Below are 15,266 nucleotides of genomic sequence, written 5' to 3'. Positions count from 1 at the left end.
AGGGACAGTGTTGGAGTAGAAAGCAGTGGATAAGCACCAAGTATCTGGAAGTGGTGTGCACAAAATGAACTGCAGGTTGGAGGAAACTACTGGAGTCAAGGGAAGTGGGTCAGAAGCTACTCTAAGTGGTTTAGGATCCAGATGCTAAGAACCTGGGTTGGAGGACGTATGGGAGTTGGACGATTGGGGAATGGACACTGGGAATGTTACAAAGATTGCTCGGGAATTGGTAGCTCATATCCTATGGGAGGGAGAGAGAAAAAGTGTAAAACTTGAATGACTAAGGGGTACCCGTGTCCAAAATTGGGACTGCTAGCCACACACCCACACATCCATCAAGGGCAGGGATGGTGGGCAACAGATGAATGCTGAATGGTCTCTGCCCTTGAGCAAACTGCACTCTTCTCTCCTCCTCGGCTCTTCCAGGAAAGGTCCTGAGAGCCATTAGAGATACATCATGGAGGAAGTGGTAGGAGGGTAAACAGGGAAGAGCATCCCATTGCCAGCACGTAATAAGCACTTCGCCCATACTCTCAGAAATTCTACAATAACTGAAGGGGCTTTGGGAGAAGAGGCCAGGGGCCCGACTGCCAGACAGTGAGCAAGGACATGGACCCGTTGGGAAGTTGGGCAGAGAAGGGGTCTGGGTTCAGAGGTGGGGAGTCTGATTTTGTCTGTACTGAGTTTGACACGACGGCCGGGGCCTGGACAGACAGGTAGAGCTGAGCTTTGGTGAGAGGTCAGGGCTTAAGTCCCAGGCTTGAGATTTTTTTGCAGTCTAATAAAGTAAATATTTTTTGTTGGGGGGTAAAGAGGGGATATAAAGTGACCTGCAGGGCACCATGGATCAGGGGAGGTGTTTAAAGGCCGGGCAAAGGCACAAAGGGCAGCAGGGAAAATTGCTTTTATTTAGCCTGTTTACGGAATCACCTGGGCCACCAATGGGAGAATGATGGTGTATATGCACAGGAGGGGAACTGCACAGCAGTAACAAAATAATGAACAACTGCTATGCTCACAATATGCATGAATTACACAGATGTAATTTTGAGCAAAGAAAATGAGTCTAAAAAATACATATACGGTTCCATCTGTAACAAGTTCAAAAACAGGCAAAACAATACATTGAGATAAAGACTAGAAGAGTGGTAACCAGGGAGCAGGGTAGGTACAGGTGGGAAAGAGGTGCTGGAAATGTTCTAGAGTAAGATCAGAGATGTATATATACATAAAAATTACATTTTTCTCCCCACAGAAGCTGGGTGCTCAAACACATCAGGATGGGCTTTCTGGAAATGCTGGACCACTGGGCACTCCCCCAAACAGTCAGAGGTCCCCTTGGAGACCCGTGAGGGCCAGTTTCCGGAGAAAAGTTGAAAATCTGACGTCAGTCACATCTTTGATTCATTGCGACTTCTGACTCATCGTTGGGAAGACCCAAGGGTGAAGCCTTGAAAAACACCAGCAAAGCCCTTGCACGAAGTGAGAGGTCATAGATGTTGCTGAATGAGTGAAGAATGACTATACGTTGTCCCTATGCTGTCCCCCTATGCTGGTTATGAAACTGAAAAATGAGAGGGACCTCAAGATGTCACATGGAATCTTCCCGGGGGGAGAAATCGGCAATACCTACCTAGGCCTTAAATGTTCACAGCTTGAGCTTGGTATTTTTCTTCGAAGAATTCATCCAAAGGAGAATTCCAAGCATTAAGGGGAATAAAACTCATCAAACTGTACATTTCTGCATATAACCCCATACTTTGTGGCTCAATTTTTGAAGTTCTTAAAAATGAACAGTGGGTGTGCACGTGTCTTCTCTGTTGCTGCATAACACGTGACCTCAAAACCTCACAACTTAAAATGACAAGCATTTATCATTTCACAGTTTCTGCGGGTCAGGAGTGTGGAAGGAGCCTAGCTGGGTGGTTCTGGCTAGATGGTTGCAGTCAAGGTGTTGGCAGGGGCTGCTGTCACCTGAAGACTCTCCTGGGGCTGCTGGATGACGCCCCACATGGCCCTTGGTGGGTGGCTTCAGTGCCTCTCCTTGTGGCCCTTTCCAAAGGACACTTGGGTGTCATCGCGACATGGCAGCAAGCCTCGCCCAGACCGAGCAGCCGAGAGAGAGCAAGATGAAGCTGCCTGTCGTTTCTGAGTTAGTCTTGGGGGTGGCGCACCCCCGCTTCTGCCGTTTTCTACTCATTTGAAGCAGGTCACTGTGTCTTGCCCTCACTCGAGGAGAGAGGAATCCAGCTCCTCTCAAAAGAGTATCAGAGGACTTGTGGGTCTATTACAACAGCATAGAACTACACAATGCAGTGTCCCCAAGTGTTTAAAGGTTTGGAAGTCAAGGGACAGGATCTGGGGTGTCCCCTGTGGGAGGCAGAATAGCCCCCAAAGATGTGCACGTTCTAATCCCCAGAACCTGCGAATACGTTGTATTAAGCGGCCAAGGGGAAGGACGCCTGCTCATTAGCTGACCGTGAAGCAGCAGCAGGCTGGCTTAGCCACGTGGGCCCAGGGTAAGGACAGCGGCCTTCCCAGGGGAGAGAAGAGGTGGAAGAAGAATCGGGGTCCGACTGATGCGGACTGAGGGGGCTCCGCTGGCCATTGCTGGCTTTGACCATGGAAGGGGCCAGGAGCCATGGCATGCAGACACAGCCTCTGGAAGCCAAAAAAGACCAACAGATTCTCCCCTGGAGCCTCCAGAAGGAATGCAGGCCTGTGAACACCTTGATTTTGCCCCATGAGACCCATTTGGGACCCGGCTTCTGTTGCCGTAAGCCGTTCAATGTGTGGTAATACGTTACATCAGCAAGAGGAGGGGAGCAGTCTACACCCACCCTTCTTTTTCCCATTTCTAAATCATTTTGCTTTCATCACATGCTGTGATTATTGTCCTTATTTGTATATGGTCCGTATTGTTAATAAACATGTTTACCAGGTCTCCTTTAAAGCTATAAGCTCCTTGAGGGCAGGGTCTAGGTTTTGCTTATGTTTTTGTTTGTTTAATGTCTATCAGAAGCCCCAATACATGGCTCATTATTATGCGGCCGTTAAGAGCGTGGTCAGTTATTCACTAGACTGGCTAGAAGTCCAAGCAGCCAACTTAGCAAAGTGATGAAACAAGAAAGCTGGTACGAAATAAAATATGGAATCCTTCGATTCCTCCTCCATTAAACTAAGCCCAAAGAATCGCACACACGACAGGAGAGTTTACTGAGATACTGTTTTCTCTGTATCTTTCTTTGCTCTCATTTCAAGCTAGTGGCCAAGTTAGGGGATTTGGGGCAGGACACAGAGTGGAGCAGTTGGAGGTCCCTGGCTCATCCCCACTCTTGTAAAGGCCTAAGGCCTTTGTGGGAATATGCCTCTTTTCGTTCGGGGGACAGGAAACCACCAGGAGGGGGTTCCTATGAACAACGGGGACCTGAGTTCCTATAAACAACAGGGCCCTGAGTTCTGCCCCAAGACAAGACATCAAGGGAAGAAGTGCAGCTAGACCCTGGGCCCGGGGTCCCCCGGTCACCCAAGACTCTCGGGTCTCGGCACCCTGCACACAGTGCAGGGGCTAAGAACACAGAGGGAGCAGGTGCATAGGGCAACGGGGTTCTTTGCTGCTACTACACAGAATAGCAGCTGTTGTCCTTGCCCCCCCCCCTTTTTGACCTGGGAGACATTTGCAGAACAAGGCAGAGTGGAGGGGGGTCGGAGAGGAAGGGGGTTGACCCTGAGAATGGCCAAGACAGAATTTCCCACTGATTCGGCCGGAAGCAGAAGAGGACTTGAAGTCCAAACTGCGGGGATCTAGAACAAAAAAAAAAAAAAAGTGCCTCTCTTGCACACTGACGTTTGGGACTGATATTCAAAACCTGCTTTGGCTTTAAACGAAGATTTTAATCTCCGGGTGGGGGCAGGCCTGGGGCAGGGTGGTAGGTCCGAGGGCCACAAGCCTTGGCCGTGCAGCTCGAGGAGCGTGGGGAGGGAGAGCCGGAGCTGCTGGTGGCGTCGGCGGCTGCGCTAGGTTGGGTGCATGTCCTCCACCACATAGGGCTGGAAGTACAGATAAATCAGAAAGCAGCTCCAGAAGCCAAGGATGAAAAGGGTGGCCAGGCCTGATATGGAAGTTTTCTGCTGCTAGAGGCAGAGACAGAGGCAGGAGGGAGGCAAGGTCAGCTCAGCGGCCAGCGACGACACCCCCACCCTCTCCAAGGGAGCCTCTGGGCCGCAGCCTCCCGGCGGGGATCCCCAAGCCCTCCTGCCTGGTGCCATGTCCTCTACGACTGGGTGGATGGGGGGGGGGGCAGGGTCTGCACGACCACGGGAGGGATGTGACGCAAACGCAGTCTGAGCCCACTGCCTTTGGGACGATGGGGCACCCGGCTGAGACAAGGCTTCTTACGGGGGTCCACCTACCCCTGATTGTAGCTGTTCTTTAGGGCACACAACAAACATTTTTCCTGCAGAGGACAGAAACGGCACAAGAAAGATCATTTTCCCCTGGTCCAAGATGGCCAGCCTGCTGGGCACCTCATCGGGTCTTGCTACAGGAAAGGACAGAACAATGCGGTGGTACTTGGGAGCAGGCAAATCCAGCATCGGGGCTTGCTTGGTCATGGCTCTGGGGTCTCCCCGGGGCCTAGAGGGCAGGATCCCAGCGAGGGCTCCGGGCTAGGGAGGCATGCTGGGCCGGCAGAGGAGTGGAACCGTCCCTTCACAGCCAGAGGTAAGGAAGCCAGAGGACCAGGTGGGGAGGGGGGTCAGGGAGCAGCAGGAGCCGGGGGTAGCACCAGACTACGGGGGAGGTAGGGCCTCACTTACGCAGCACGGCCCGCATTGATGGAGGGAATCCAGAGGGTCCTTTTTTGTTTTCTGTAGTGCCATCATCTTCTTGTGAAGGGAAAGAGGTGTTCCGTCGGCTCCATCCACCTTCTTGAGCCGGAGCTGAGGGTCTGTGTCTGTTTTTCCTACCAGCCTGAGTTCCTGCTGTTCCTTTGGCCCTCTTCTAAGGGCACTGGGGAGTCAGGGAGGGGCAGAGTTGGGGAGACAATTTCCAACATGACAAGGAGGTAACCATAGCGTGGGTGGCCAGGGAAGACCTTGACCCCAAGCCACTGGGGTAACAGAAACCAAGACAGGACCGTGAAGAGTCTGAGCGTCCTCAGGCCCCGAGGACGCTTAGCAAAGTGAAGGGAGGAGATTCTTTAGGGACGAGGAGAGACGGGTGCAGGTCACACTTACGGCTTGCTGTTCTTCTGTATATTTATTAAAACATCCATCTTCTCATCCATATCCTTCTGCATTTCCTTCAAGAGAAAATTCAAAGCTAGAATGATCACCTTGAAGGGCTTTGGAAATCCTTTTCTCTCGCCTCTGCCAACTGCTCAGAGAGGACCTCCGCACCCTCCTTCCTCAAGGATCCTCACTGGCCTTGGGGGGACATGCCTCCTCTTCCCTGCCCCTCCCCCACTCCCCAGTGAGGCCAAAGCCAATGGCGGGTCATCTTGGGCTCCTCCAAAGTCTCCAGAGGAGTCAGAGGACAGGGAGTCTTTGTACCTGATCCCATACTTGGATGAGACCATCACCTGCTTCGGCTCCATGCCTATAAAATGATGGAGCTGGGAAAATAAGTCTCGTGACCCACCCCCCAAAGACACCTTTGACTCCAATGTTTTGACCCCTGCACCCAGATCCTGCGCATACATGTGTTTCTTCTTTATTTTTTTTTTTTTAAGATTTTATTTATTTATTCGACAGAGATAGAGACAGCCAGTGAGAGAGGGAACACAAGCAGGGGGAGTGGGAGAGGAAGAAGCAGGCTCATAGCGGGAGAGCCTGACGTGGGGCTCGATCCCAGAACGCCGGGATCACGCCCTGAGCCGAAGGCAGACGCTTAACCTCTGTGCCACCCAGGCGCCCCTGTGTTTCTTCTTTAACCCGATTTCTGGCAGAAATGGTCAACATGAAAGAAACGGTAGCTCAAACGGCACCTCACATTTACTATTTTCTAAGAACTGAAAGAGTAGTAAAATCCTCTTGGCGAGTTTAGATCTATAGAATTTGATCTGAAAAAATTGGCACGGGAACAGCGGTCACAAAAGACTGTCTAGGATGGCAGATGTCATCACATATAGTATCTGTTATGGACAAACACAGGGTTGGCTTGACCATTATAAAATAATATATATATATCTTCAAAAATAATTTTAATAAAAAATGAAAGCTTTGATGAGAGTTTGCTGATCTATGGTAGAAAACTGATCAAGGAATCATACTGTCTGGGTGGAGAGGATTTCAAAAATACTTTCTTGAAAAGCATTTGTAAGTGGTATACATTTTGAATAAAATATCTGTACTCGTAAATACAGCTAAAATATCCTTGAAGTGGAAATACCCCCTGGGTTCAAAATATCAGAGTCAAAATGTCGCCCATTCTTAGAAGTCTCACTGTTACTTCAAACTCATGTCCCAAAGTGATCTCCTTGTTTCCTAAATCAACTATTCGCCCGCTGTCCTTGTCATGGTCTCCACTTTCTTCTACCCATCTGGATGGCCTTTGGGGTCATGGACGCTTGCTTCTCCTTTATTCTCTACGTTGCATCAATCACCAAGAATAGTATTTTTCCTTTGATGCATGTTTCAGATGTACTGTTCCTTCTGTTCCCACACCTGGTCCAGAGTCCCTCAGCTTGAGCGGGGGTGTGGCTTCCTGCCTGGTATCTTGCTGCAGAGTCCCCACCCCTGCTCTCCCACCTTCCCCCCTGCCCCAGGACACCTTGCAAACAGCTGCCTGCTCAGCCTTTCTGAAGTCCTGCTTCTAGCATGTTCTTTGATTAAGTATCTCCAGAGGCCTCTTAATGCTTACACACCAAGTCCCAACCTGTCTGCCTGTCTTTCAAAAGCTTTCATTATCTACTGCCTTTGTGCCCCTTCTATTTTAGGTCCCACAGTTTCCCCAGATGATCCCACTTGTATGACTGATCTCCCCACTGCCCAGGATACACTTCACGTTTATCCTGCTTCCACGCTGTGCGGCAAGCTGTTCCTGTGCCCAGAATAGCCTCCTTTGTGCCTTTCAATCCCCAGTCCTGCCCACTAACAAAACACTGTGTTTGCATTTTAATACAGAAATAATACATGTCCTCTGTTGCAAATTTGGACAATATAGAGGAATATAAAAGAACAAATCAATCTCATCACCTAGCAGTAAGTGCTATTAACCCTTCTGGTATATTTCTTTCTAGTCTTTTTTCTAAATATTTACTTAGCTATTTTTTTCCCCACTTAACTGAGAACAGCCTGTATAGATTACTTGTATCTTGCTTTTTTACTTCTCATTATAAGCATTCTTTTTTTAATTTTATTTTATTTTTTAAAGATTTTATTTATTTATTCGATAGAGATAGAGACAGCCAGCAAGAAAGGGAACACAAGCAGGGGGAGTGGGAGAGGAAGAAGCAGGCTCATAGTGGAAGAGCCTGATGTGGGGCTCGATCCCATAACGCCGGGATCACGCCCTGAGCCGAAGGCAGACGCTTAACCGCTGTGCCACCCAGGCGCCCCTGCATTCTTTTTTTTAAAATAAGCTTTTTATTTTCAATAATTTGGGATCTACTGAGAGTTGCAAAGATAGTACAAAGAGTTCCCATATGCTTTTGACTCAGTTTCCCCTTAATGTTAACATCTAACTCAACCATGGCATTTGCTCTTCTTATTTTTTTTTGAAGTAGGTTCAATGCCCAACATGAGGCTCAAACTCGTAACTCTGGGATCGAAAGTCATGTGCTCTGCCCACTGAGCCAGCCAGGTGCGCCTGTAAGAACTCCTTCTAAACACTGCTTCTAGTAGTTCCTACATTTCATTCTATGGATATACCCTAATTTATTTGGCTATTCTTCTACTGTTCAAAACTGTGGCTTCCAAATTTTTGCTATTATAAATGATCCTGTGATGAACATCTTTTTACATATACCCATGCTAGTATTTCTGATTATTCTCATAGGTTAAATTGTGAGAAGTGGAATTAATAAGTCAAGGGGTTTGACATTTTTTGGTGCCCATAGTCTGATTTCTTTCCAATTTTGTACAAACCTACACTCTGATCAGCAGTATAAGAGCATTTCTGCCATGTTCTATAATTGTCACAAATTAAAATTTCGCTTATTTGGTCGCCTGGGTGGCTCAGTCAGTTAAGTGTCTGACTCTTGATTTCAGCTCCAGTCATGATCTCAGGGTCGTGGGCTGAGCCCTATGTCAGGCTCCATGCCCAGCAGGGAGTCTGCTTGGGAATCTCTCCATCTCTCTCCGTGCCCTCCCCCCACTGTTGCACTCCCGCACCCTCTCTCTAAAATAAATAAATAAATATATAAATAAATAAATAAATAAATAAATAAATAAAATCTTAAAAAAAAAGTTCACTTATTTGAATGTGACAATGACCTAAGAATTGTTTTCATTTGGCATTTAATTGATTATGCATGAGGTAAACCTTTTAAATATATTTATTGTTTTTTAGTTGTATTCTCTTTCGTGGATTGTTTGCTCATACCCTATTTGGTTCTTATTGATTTGTGTGAGCTTTATATGTTATTTATAATAACATGTTTATCGATGTTTATTGTATTTGTGGAAAATTATTTCCCCCAAATTGTTGTTTGCTTTTTAATTCTATATAAGGTACTTTCCTGTTATGATTTTTAAATTTATTATATTGTTAAATATATCAATATTTCCTTCGTGATTTCTTCTGTTGTATTTAGACTGTCTAGTTAAATATTTATTTATAATATATTCTTATTGATTTTTATTATTTAAATTCACTCTATGGACTATTTCAGGTATTACAGTGTTAACTGAATTAAGTTTTTCTTCATCTAATCCAGCAGTATTCTTAATATGAATGCATAATCCTTTTCTTTCTTCATATAATCAAGCATAATCCTTAATATGAATACATAATCCTCAATACGAATACATAATCCTTTCCTTCTCATTAACGTTTAAAAAATCATCTGCATTATCTTCTAAATTTAATGGAACTGTGGTTCCCAAACCTTGAGCGTGCAATGGAATCACCCGGTGATCTTTAAACATCACTGATGCCTGGAGCTCATCTCAAGAGGTTCTGATTTCATTGTTATGGGGTGCAGCCTGGGTCGAAGGTCAAAGTCACACTACAGGGGATTGCAATGTGCAGGCAAGGTTAGTAACTACTGCCAAAGCGTTTAGGATCTGGCTGTTACCCAGGGGAAAGCATCGGAATCACTTTGAGACTTTCAAGCCACTGTGGCCCACCCTGGAGACTTTTATTCAGTTCCTCTGGGCCAGGCCCTGGGCATACTGATTTTTTAAATTCTCCCAGGCATGCCTGCTGGAGAGGCTGTTACAGGTTTACTTACACTGATTTAAAAATGTTAAGATATCTGCTCTTGCCTATTTATGCTTCTACATCAGTGGTTCTCAAATTTTCATCTGGGGAATGTGAAAAAAATCCAAGGGTCCAAGCCCCCTCCAAATAGGACCTGAGCTCTATTTTCTTTATTTATGTGCCAGGAAATTCCAAAACACATCAAGGTTTGAGGGCCATGACTCTAGAGTCTAGATGGTCCTCTTAGTAATTGTTGAGTTCAAACCTAATCGTATTGGGTTTTTGGTTAGATTTGCATTAAGCTTCCAATGTAGCCTTCAAAGTTCACCTTAAGATGCACTTGCTTTGTGAGGATTAGTCTGGTTACCCCAACATTCATGCCCTATTTCTCCAGACTCCTAATTAACTCCAATTATCATGTAGCTTGGTGCTTGCTTTTTCTTTCTCTCCATAGAGTTTGGGTCTTCCTACTAGACTGTAAGTGGCTGCAGGGCAGGGTCTGGTATCTCCTTTCATAACTTCTAGTATGGTACCAGCCGTGGAAAGTGCTCAGTAAATGCTTACCTTCATAATCTCCACGAATTCCTGGAGTTTATCAAAATCCTTGTCCATTACGCCCTTGATCTAGTGAAGAAGAAAGGCCCAGCACATTTTACTGAACGTGGAGTCGTCTCTGGCATTTTAAAAAGCAGGGCAGCAGCTGCTCCTCTGGAATGAGCTGGATAAAGCTCAAGGAATGGGTGTGTCGTGGCCTACTAAAGCCCCTATCTTCCCGAGGAGTCTATGAAGGGACGAGGGTGCAGGTAGCATGAAGCCCCCTCCCCCCCAGCCTTGGTGGGGCTTTGATCTAGCTACTGCAAGGCTTCCGGGTGGCGTTCAGACCACAGTTTCCAGTTCTCCTCCTTGCCTAAGCACTCCCTCTCTTCATGAGTTTGCCATAGGTGGTTCCGTCCGAGAAGCAACAAGAGAGTTCCTTCTCTGTAGCATGCTCAAGGGAGGGGGGTAAGGAGAATGGAATTGGTCCGTGACTGCCCCCACATTCCAGTCAGTCCCTCTCACTCTGTCACTAAGGTTCTACCTCCTCAACCTTCAAAGTGACACCGTAGAGAGTTCTTGACTTTCAAAACGTGAGCGTAGGCATCAACCAAATAAGAACTAGATATCTAAGCTGCCCAGCACCGAAACACTGGACATCGGGCTGAGTGAGGTTGAGGCTTTTTCCATGCAATTCCTGATTCCCTCGCTATTCAGAATTCAGCACTGCATTTTCCCAGGTGCTACCCTTCTTTCTCTGTGTCCTGAAAAGTCTCACCCTGTTACCTGTTTGATCTCGTCCATTTTTTCCTTGAGCTCTTCCCTCACCTCCCTGAGTTCATTCTGAGGAAATAAAACAGGGAAGAGCAGGAGTAGAAACATCCTGGATGGAAGGAAGATCCTGGGGTGTTGCTAATAAGGAGGAACAGAGAGATGCCTCCCTCTAGGGGGGAAGGAAAGGATGCTGTTAAGAAAATGGGAGAGTGGGACATGGAGACACCATGTGCCTCCCGATAGGACGCACCGAAGGGCATGCCTCCACTTCTGTGATGTGACCCCCCAAAATGCACAGCCAAGTCTAATCACCGGGGAGCATCAGACCACCCAAATGAAGGGTTGATCTCCAAAATAAATGACCTATAATCCTCATAAATGACAATGTCCCAAAAAACAAAGGTGCAAGAGCTATTCCAGATGGAAGGAAGCTGAGGAGACATGGAACCTGGAGACCACGTGTGGGCCTGCACTGGATCCCGGCATCGAAACAGCTGTTTTTTTCTTCCGTTAGGAAAGACCTTAGTGGAACAATTGGTAAAAATAGACTAAGTACTGAATCAATGTTCACGTCCCAATTTTGATATTTTAACCATTGTGCTGTGGTTATGTAAGAGATTGTTCTTGTATTTAGACAGTACACACTGAAATTTGAGAGAAACATGCTCTCCGATGGTTCAGGAAACCTGTATTATACATATGTGTGTGTGTGAAAGTGTTTGTGTGTGTGTATGTATATATGGAGAGAGGGAACCATGATCAAATGTCCGCATTTGGGAAATCTGAGCGAAGGGTAGACTAGAATTCATCACACAACTTTTCGAGAATTTTCCATAAGTCTGAAATTACTCAAAATGAAGAGTTAAAACGAAACAAAAAGCAGCGCAGGGAGTGAAGCCCCGGGCCCTGGGGCAGAGCCACAGATGCCAGCAGGGGACCCGGCCCGGCTGTGGTTGGGGAGCCCGCGTCTCCAGTGTGCCCTGTCGACCCCCCGCCTGGGCCATCACACCTACCCTTAGCTCATGCGTCCCTCCTGGTTTGGTAAACGGCCCTTCTTGTTTTACTCCTTTGTAGTCGTATGTCTGTAGGTGGAAAGCAGAAACACAGACTATTGGAAATCGCAGGCGTGGGGTGGACGAGGCAGGAGAGATCCCCCCAAGTTTCCGTTCCTCCTTTCGGGCTGGGGTGGAGCAGAGAGCTGGCGGCCCCGCTGGCACGGGAGTTCCCACCACCTTCTCCTCTGGCTCGGAGCTCGTCGCGCCACTGCCCTCCTGGCCCCCTGAAGAGCCAAGCCCACTCCTGCTGCAGGGACTTTGGACACACTCCTTCCTCTGCCCACAGCGCCCTTCCTCGGCCTACATGCTGAGCCCAGGGCCTTACCTCCCTATTTTAATTCCCTGCCTAGTGGGTGACACTGCTGAGTTTTCCTTATTTATTCTTTATGAGATTAGTCACTAGTGTGAAGTTCTGTGAGAGCAGAGAGCTTGTCTCTCTCTCGTGTATTCCCCAGCACCTGGGACAGGTCTTGGCCACCAGGAACAGCGAATGACCCCTGACTCCAAGTCACCTCCCCACGGGTCTCAGGCCTGGCTGCCGGCATGGCCTCAAAAAAGCTTCTTACTTTGGTCGGCTCTGGCTTCAATTCCAGGCACACTGCCTTGTAGTTCTTGTTCTGTGGAGGGAGGAGGTTGGCAGTCCACCTGTCAGGCATCAGGACTGGGGGGATCACATCAGCCCTTTCGAGAGGCCCCCGCCCACCCCTGCCTGTCCACCTGCACCTGAGCTCAGGCCCACTGACCCCCCCAGCACCTGATTCAAGACAACCCAGCCCTTGTCAGCTTATCGTCCTTTTTCTGAGCACGCACCTGTCCCGTCAGCCGGCAGCCCTCTCTCTGCTGGGGGCCTGAGCTAGGAAAGCACTTGGGCATAGCTTTGTGGAAACCGTGCGGGTATTATTTCAGGAGCGCGGGCCTTGGAGAGAGACGGGCTCGTGGTCTAACCTCAGCTGCTTCCTTACTGGCTGTGCTACCCAGGAGATCATTTACGCCCTCTGAGCCCCCCTTTCCTCGTCTGCAAACTGGGGTGTGAATCACACCATCTCACAAGGTGCTCTGTGCCATGGCCGTGCCCTTTGAGGCGGGGGGTGGCTGGAGGTGGGGGGGGTTAATCCATCGCTCTTTGTCCCAAAGGGAGTCAGCAGAGGCCTCTTTCCTTCCCACCCCCAGGCCACGAATTAGTGCTACCCTCCTTCCGGGCTGACAGGCCACTTGCAGCTCAGAGCAGAGAAAGAAAAGCCGAGGATTCATCAGAGAGCTCTCTCTACCCCCCACCCCCACCCTGCCACTCCGTCCAGCGGGAACTTGGAGAGGCCCCACATTGTCCAGCAATGTTTCTCCTTTACCAGGCTTGTTTTCTTCAGTTCTGCCTTCTTGGCCGACATGATGGAGGAGGCCAGTGTGTTCTTTAACTTCCCAACCTCCCCACAATGGGCCCCTGTGACCAGGCCACTGTCCTATGCAGATTACAGGCCAAGGTGAGGGCAAGATGACCACCTCTCTGTGTGCAGAACAGCTGAGGTCACAATGCCCAGCTCCCCCATGCTGGCGGGGAGTGTCACCACAGCTTTGAGCCAGGGAGGGGGGGTCCTCAGCCACTGTGATGAGGGACAGGGCAGGTTCCAAAGCCATGAGATTTCCCTCCTGCCAGGGGGAGAGGGGCTCTCCTGCAAAATCCCCCTGCTGAGGACCTGGCCTCGTCGGCCTTAGCGGAAGGCACACCTCACCAGAAGCAAAAGCTGCTGTCTCCTCCCCCAGTGGGACTCACTTGGTGTCTGCCCCCAAACAGCTGCTTCCCCCCAAGCCTGCACCAAGATCTGCCCTGAGGGCCGCATGTAGACAGACCCTTCCTGGGGTTTGGAGCTGTCTTGGGTTGAGACGCCCTGAAATCCCTCTGGTTTAAGGTTCAATGTACTGTGCTAACCTGGGGGTGGGGTGCAGGGGTGCCAATATTAGCAGGATGGCTTCTGACACCCTGGTCCGCCTGCGTGGCTGGCCCTGCCCCTCTCTCCCCTGCACCACCCTAGTCTCGTCTCTCGGTTCCTCTATCAGCCCGCAAGAGGGTCAGAGCAAGAAGCGAAGTGTGGACAGTGCTGGCGATGAGAAGCGTCTGGGGGTGGGGAGGATACTGAGGCTGTTCTGAGGGGGGCTGTAATTTGTGCCTAAAGAGTCAAAGGATCCTGGCCTCTCGTGGGGCCTAAAATCACCAGAATCCGACTTGCAAGCCTAACTTTTCTTTTCTTGGTATTCTTGGGCATTCTACCCCCCTCCCCCATTTCAAGGACTAGCTGCCATCAAAAAGGCCAGCGTGCAAATCCGAAGGACAGCCAGCCCAGGGGTACAGGAGGGGCAGCACATGCCTGCCCCCAGGTTCACGCGCGTGAGCACCTTTCCCTTCCGGAGGGCGGCAGCGCAGGAACCTCCCCAGGAGCCATGGCATTTCTCAGCGGCTTGTTTCACAGCCCCCAACCCGCTGACAGTCGTTGCTCTTAATCCATCACAACCACAGGAAAAAGTGTCCATCACTGTGTTCAGTTGGGGAGAGGAGTGGTGAGCTTCCCAGGTGCCTTTCCCTGCTAGCCAGTGGGGGGCGGGATTCCGGGTCCCCTGAGCTCTGTACTCCGTCCTCTCGGATTTGCCAGCCGCAGAGCAGGAGGGCCCTTTCTGCACAGGTTCCCAAAGATCCTGCAGGCCTGAGCAGGGAACCGCAGGGAGAAAGACACAGTCCATCTCAACCTTCGCCAGCCCCGTGGAGGTGGGCGCCGTCTCCCTTGGTCGGGGCTTGAGATCCTCTGGGACCTGCAGCAAAGTTTCCTTTGCTTGGCTGAGCAGTTGCTAAATGAGCCAAGCCTATTATCAGGAAACTGGGTCTAAAAGAAATCAGGGTCTCGTTGTAAAACTGCTTCATAAATTATACGTATGCAATTCTCATCCTTTGAACAGGTGGTAGCAACTTACCCACGGCTCCTGGCTTGGGCCTCCTCACAGCAGTTACTAGACATGCGTCCAAGCACATCAGTGTTGTCATCTCATCAGTGTGTTCTGGAAGGGCTGAGGAAATCCATCTGAAGGGCCCGAATGACTCTCGTGTTACTTTCTTCTCCTGTGAGATTTTGCAGTGGCCTGAGGCCCACCTCAAAGCCCCATTGCGACACCAGGCAGCGCTCTGATAGAACCTGGTTGCATGCAGACCACGGGCTGTTCCTACCTGAAGAATGCCAGATGTACCTAACCCCTCTTGACATGACAGAACCCCCGGGACAAGGGCAGGGAGCACAAAGCCCACAGACGCTCCAATGGAGTTTGCTGGAAAAGGGGTATTCACAACAGAGAGAAAGCAGCAGCCACATGTCTCTTTTCTACAGATTGGTGTCATTTGAACTTTCTTTTCTTTACAAAGGTCTTGGATTTTCGGTTTCATGAAGACAATGTTGTATGGGAGGCTGGTGGGGACGAGGGGAGTTTAAAAATAGCCTTGGGCCTCTGAGTTTGGCCTCTTGTGATTCCAGGGGTGACCCAGTGTTCCAAATCCCTGTGAT

General features: G+C 49.2%; 1 protein-coding gene across 1 annotated transcript; it reads right to left on the bottom strand.

Moving 5' to 3' along the window:
* Window positions 1-3,212: 3,212 nt before the first annotated feature.
* TEX35 (testis expressed 35) lies at window positions 3,213-13,112 on the bottom strand. Its single transcript, XM_040634597.1, has 9 exons — window positions 13,051-13,112; window positions 12,294-12,345; window positions 11,686-11,754; window positions 10,685-10,741; window positions 9,929-9,988; window positions 5,239-5,303; window positions 4,819-5,011; window positions 4,414-4,457; window positions 3,213-4,134 (listed from the first exon to the last, which is right to left on the bottom strand). Exons 1-9 carry the CDS (start codon window positions 13,110-13,112, stop codon window positions 4,068-4,070), a joined length of 669 nt encoding a protein of 222 aa, XP_040490531.1. The 3' UTR covers window positions 3,213-4,067.
* Between the last annotated feature and the right edge of the window lie 2,154 nt (window positions 13,113-15,266).

This window comes from Ursus maritimus, unplaced genomic scaffold (assembly GCF_017311325.1).
Source record: "Ursus maritimus isolate PB19 unplaced genomic scaffold, ASM1731132v1 scaffold_2, whole genome shotgun sequence".
In the NCBI taxonomy this organism is placed as follows: domain Eukaryota; kingdom Metazoa; phylum Chordata; class Mammalia; order Carnivora; family Ursidae; genus Ursus; species Ursus maritimus.
This window is presented reverse-complemented; position numbering and strand designations above follow the sequence as displayed.

What these genes read in the sequence shown, in the direction of transcription:
- TEX35 (XM_040634597.1), bottom strand. Translation starts at nt 13,112, where the DNA reads ATGTCGGCCAAGAAGGCAGAACTGAAGAAAACAAGCCTGGTAAAGGAG. An exon ending in AAGGAGAAACATTGCTGGAC is followed by an intron (nt 12,346 to 13,050) that starts AATGTGGGGCCT and finishes CCTCCCTCCACA; the next exon opens with GAACAAGAACTACAAGGCAG. An exon ending in ATCAATGCGGGCCGTGCTGC is followed by an intron (nt 4,458 to 4,818) that starts GTAAGTGAGGCC and finishes TGTCCTCTGCAG; the next exon opens with GAAAAATGTTTGTTGTGTGC.